Source organism: Coturnix japonica, chromosome 2 (genome assembly GCF_001577835.2).
Source record: "Coturnix japonica isolate 7356 chromosome 2, Coturnix japonica 2.1, whole genome shotgun sequence".
NCBI lineage: Eukaryota > Metazoa > Chordata > Aves > Galliformes > Phasianidae > Coturnix > Coturnix japonica.
The window spans coordinates 100,554,659-100,559,705 of NC_029517.1; the positions used below are offsets into that span (position 1 = coordinate 100,554,659).

A 5,047-nucleotide genomic window follows, 5' to 3' on the forward strand; every position below is an offset into this window, starting at 1 on the left:
TTTTCAGTAGTGCGTGGGGACAGGACTAGGGGTAATGGGATGAAAGTACAGCATAGGAAGTTCCACACGAATGTGCACAAGAACTTCTTTACAGTGAGGGTGACGGAGCACTGGCACAGGCTGCCCAGGGAGGTGGTGGAGTCTCCTTCTCTGGAGATATTCAAGACCCGCCTGGACGCCCACCTGTGTGACATGGTGTAGGGAGCCTGCTTTGGCAGGGGGGTTGGACTCGATGATCTCTAGAGGTCCCTTCCAACCCCTACAATTCTGTGATTCTGTGACACCACGCGGTATGTTGGTGAGGCATTATCAAAGCAATCAGGAAGGCAGGGGAGAGTCACAGCTCGCTTAATTCCCTGTGAGAGCCTTAGGCTGGCTGGGCTAACCAGGGATGAGATGGATGAGAGCAATGACATACCAGCTCCTCAGCAGAAGCAGGCATTGGCTGTCCACAAATGCAACAAGGTTTAATATGACGAGGTTTCTCACCTCTCCTACAGCTCTTCAGACTGTTCTAGGGCAGCTCATCACAGAATCAGAGCAGTTGGGACAGACCTCTATAGGTCATCGAGTCCAACCCCAGCTAAAATAGCTCACACAGAAAGCACCTGTCTTGGACACCCCCAGAGGAGACTCCACCACCTCCATGTGTGGCTTGTTTCAGTGCTGTCATTCTCACAGGGAAGTTTTCTCTCATGTTAGTACAGAAGATCCCATAGATAGATCCTTCTAAACCTTGACAATTAATGTCATTGGGACAAGTGTGCAGACAAGGGACTCCTAAATCCCTTGTCAAAGGTGGCTCAAGATATCACACTGGTTTGTATCTTGGTGAAGGCAACATCAAGCTCCACACAAGCATATGCCCTTGTTCCTGCTTTTTTAACTGCAGTTAACTCAGTGCTTGGAGAAGCCAGAATGGCAACATCAACTTAAATGTGTGAGAACTAATAGTAATAATCTCTGGAGATATTCAAGACCTGCCTGGACGCCTACCTGTGTGATGTGGTGTAGGGAGCCTGCTTTGGCAGGGGGGTTGGACTCTCTGATCTCTAGAGGTTCTTTCCAACCCCTACAATTCTGTGATTCTGTGATAACTCAGATAACCCCAAGTTACAATGCTTCCATAAAGGGTTTAAGTGCTGCACATCCATATAGTCACCAATCTCTAATCAAATTACGATGCCCAAATTTCATCATCTCACAATTCATGTGTCCTTCCTGAAAAATAATGTCAGGAAAATGCGATCTTCCCATCTAGCATTTTGGTTATGTCCTTATTGAGGAAAATCAGAGAACCACAACAGACTCTTGGCATAAATACAAAAAAAGACAGCAAAGAAAATTTGTAAGCCAGCTTTATTCAAAGTAGATGACTACGATTTAGGCATCGGCAATAGTAACTTCAACTTCTACGCCTGGCTCAATGCTGATGGAAGTGATCTGCTTCACGATCTCAGAAGGGCTGTGCAAGTCAATGAGTCGCTTATGGATCCGCATTTGGAAACGATCCCAGGTCTTGGAGCCTTCACCACAAGGTGTCTTCCTGGTAGTGATGCGCAGAGTCTGAAGCAAAACCATAAACACAGGGTATCAAGCTGATGTACACAAGAAGCCCTTTCTACTTTTATCACGCAACGGTTCTCAAAGCATCAAAGAACGTAGATATGCCATTACGTCTTTATAAAACAACCCTCCATTTAGTAGTATTGCTTTTTATCTCAGCTTTTTTTTTTTTTTTGTTTTATAGACATTTTAGAAACACAACATGGTTTTTATCAGGTTTAAATACCTTGGTGGGCATGCGCACAGGTCCTTTCACTTTCAGGTTTTTCTCCTTAGCGCCTCTGATCAAGTCAGCACAGACTGAAAACACAGAATGGTTTTAGGCTTGTGGATCTTTTGTTTGTTGTTTTAAACAGAGACTTTTACAAGATACGTTGGCTCAGAATAGCGTATTAAATGATCACTGCAATTCAGGTTTAGGTTTATCCTCACAGCCAACAGCATTGACATAAAAAGACTTACAGCAGAAAAACAATCACAACAGCAATAGAAAGTTGTTAGTACCACTTAACCCATATTTGAGCCGCCAGCAACCCAAAAATCAGGCAACAAGTATTGCTTTTACATTTATAATATTCAATTTAAATGTTGCCAACACAGTTCCTAAATGGAATTTATTAATGCCTTACTGAACGTTGAGCTGCTGACTACTTAATGACAAGCATGACAAAGTATCAATGAAGAAAACCAATGCCTTTGGGTTCTCAACACTCCAACAGTAACATCCCCAGAAAAACAGAGGGACAGAAGCTCTCTCTTAGTGCTACTTTAGTTTAAAAGAAAATGAAGTATCACTCACCCTTCTCAAGTGATTTGACATTGCGACTGGTCAAAGTAATTCTGATGCGATGAATTGCTACCTCTTGCTCCACAGGTGCCTTGCCAGTATCTTTAAACGCCTGAAACGTGAGAGAGATCAAACGCTACAATCAGCACCAACTAACACAACCGAAAACGGGTTTGTGGAATGTGAAGTACAATTTGGCTTTGGGACTATGTTATATGCTTGATGTGATCGGGCAGGTACAACGGCACTGTCCAAACAGTGGTAATAAAAGATGATGAGAGCAGTCATTGCTGTGAGAAGCAGTGTGAAGAGTAACTGCTTTGCAGGGTGGAAAGCTTCGGTAACACCTCTGCCTGATTTGCCTACATATAAAGCAGCCTGTCCAGGCACTGATCATGACTGATTCTTGTCCTTCCCTACTAGTCTACCCTGGTGAGGCTGCATCTGGAATACTGTGTCCAGCTGTGGGCTCTTCAGTTCCAAGAAATGCGGGGAACTATTGAAGAGAGACCAGTGGGAGGATACAAAGGTGATTAGAGGCCTGAAGTGCCTCCCTTAAGAGGAAATGCAGAGAGACCTTGGGACTGATCATCCCTGGGAAGACTGAGAGGGGATCTCATCGCTATTTATGAATATCTGAAGCGCAGGAACCAAGTTTATTGGGCAAGATGACTCTATGGTGGTATGCAGCAACAGAAAAAAGTGCATGGTCCAAAACCAGAACACAGGAAGTTTCATACAAACTTAAGGAAGAACTTTGTTACTGTCAGAGCAATGGAGCAGCAGAACAGGCTGCCCAGTGGGGCTGCAGAGCCTCCATCTCTGCAGATACTCAAAACTCACCTGTGTGACCTACTCTTGGGAACCTGCTTTAAAGAGAGCAGGGCCAGATGGCCTCCAGAGGTGCCTTCCAACCCCTGTGTGACTCGTATCCAAACGCCTGTAAAATTCTACCACCCTAACAGCCCCACTATAAATCCTAACGAGGATATCAGCTAAACGGGCACAACTTTGAGCAAAGAGATACATCTGACCAGAAAGCCTGACCGTGCTACTTCTGGCACTGATCTGAAGAGATCAGTGCAATTAAACGTTTGTGAGGGGCTGTATTAAAGCGAACCTATAAAAGGATGGGAAAACACACAGTAAAGAAGCATTAAAAAAGAAAGAAACAACAAGAAGCGCGGCGTTTCTCCGTCCGACCCTCGGGTAAGCTCCTCGGGTAAGAGCCCCCACTAAAGCCAGGCGCTAGAGCCCGAGCTCTCCCCAAGGCGGCCCACGGGGCCGATCGCACACGGCCGCCCCGCAGCGCTCCGCGGCCACACGCGGCCTCGCCCCGCCCCAGCGCCGCGCTTCGGGCCCGGGCCCAGGCCCAGCGGGCGGCACACGGCCGGCAGGGCCCGGCGGATCCACGCGGCGCTGCCCCCCACCCGTTCCCCCCCGCTCCGTCGCCCCCCGCCTCACCATGGCGGCAGCGGGGCCTTCCTGGCCGACTTATTCCCGGGCGGGGCGCGACGCGAGGCCCAGCGAACAGCGGTGAGCCAGGAGGAGGCGGCGAGAGGAGGGAGCTGCGGCGGCGGGCGGGTTATATAGGTTGTATAGGCACCGCCTCCATCCGGGCGCTTCGGGACCTTTCACACCGGGGCCGGCGCCCGGAAGAGGCGGGGGTGGATGTGCTGGTCTGCTGTGTTATGTGGGGTTGGTGAGGGAGATGTAGCAGCACGGCCTGGAAGCTCGTTGGTGCTGCTGGATGAGTGGCGATGCGGGAGTGTTTCTTTCGTTCATGGCCGGGCTTAGGGACTTGAATTTATGCCATTCAGAGGGACCTTGACAGGCTGGAAAGCTGGGCTCGGGTGAACCTAATGAGTTCAACAGCGGCCCAAATGCAATGGTTTTTAGCACTTGGGCCGGAAAGAACCCCAGGCACCGTAAGCAGGCTGGGAGGAGTGGCCCTTAAGAGTCAGTCTGCGCCGGGGTCCTGATGGACCAAAGACCTCAACATGAGCCAGCATTGCGCCTCTGGCGCCTGGAAAGCATATGGATCCTGGGCTCCATCAGGAGAGGGTGGCAGTCAGGGATAGGAGAGGTGATTGGGCCCTCTCTACCTTTGCTCTGTGAGGCCCCATCTGGAGTACTGTGTCCGGTGTGACCTTCAGTACAAAAAAGACATAGAGATTTTGGGAAAGGGTCCAAGAAAGGGCCACGAAGATGATCAGGGGGCTGGAGCACTCCCCTATGAGGACAGGCTGAGGGAGTTGCTTGTTCAGCCTGGAGAAAAGAAGGTTGCGGGGTACCTCATTGCAGCCTTTCAATATGAAGGGAACTTACTCCCAGAGAGGAGTAAACTCTTCAAAAGGGCTCGACAATGCAGGACACGGGGAATATGGTTTTAAGTTAAAAGAGGAGATTTAGGTTGGATGTTAGGGGGAGATTTCTTCACTAGAAGAGTGGTTAGGCTCTTGGGAACAAGCTTGCCCAGGGTGGTTGTGGATGCCCCGCCTTGAAGGTGTTCAAGAGACAAGGTTGGACAGGGCCCTGGGCAAACCTGATCTAGTAAATGTGTATGTTGTGGCCCTGGCAGGCAGGGGGGTTGGAACTACATGATCCTTGAGGTCTCCAATCCAGGTCATTCTGTGATTCTGTGAATTTGTTTCCTGGTTTTATTGGCATCTCTTGAGAGCACTCATTGCTCTC

General features: G+C 49.1%; 1 protein-coding gene and 1 non-coding gene across 2 annotated transcripts; both read right to left on the reverse strand.

The window, feature by feature from the left end:
* Nucleotides 1-1,340: 1,340 nt before the first annotated feature.
* RPS20 (ribosomal protein S20) lies at nt 1,341-3,950 on the reverse strand. Its single transcript, XM_015855656.1, has 4 exons — nt 3,818-3,950; nt 2,366-2,465; nt 1,793-1,866; nt 1,341-1,566 (listed from the first exon to the last, which is right to left on the reverse strand). The coding sequence occupies exons 1-4, from the start codon at nt 3,818-3,820 to the stop codon at nt 1,384-1,386; spliced, it is 360 nt and encodes a 119-aa protein (XP_015711142.1). The 5' UTR covers nt 3,821-3,950; the 3' UTR covers nt 1,341-1,383.
* LOC116653059 lies at nt 1,939-2,003 on the reverse strand. The gene has a single exon (XR_004306467.1). It is a non-coding gene; the product is annotated as a small nucleolar RNA U54 (small nucleolar RNA).
* Nucleotides 3,951-5,047: the final 1,097 nt, after the last annotated feature.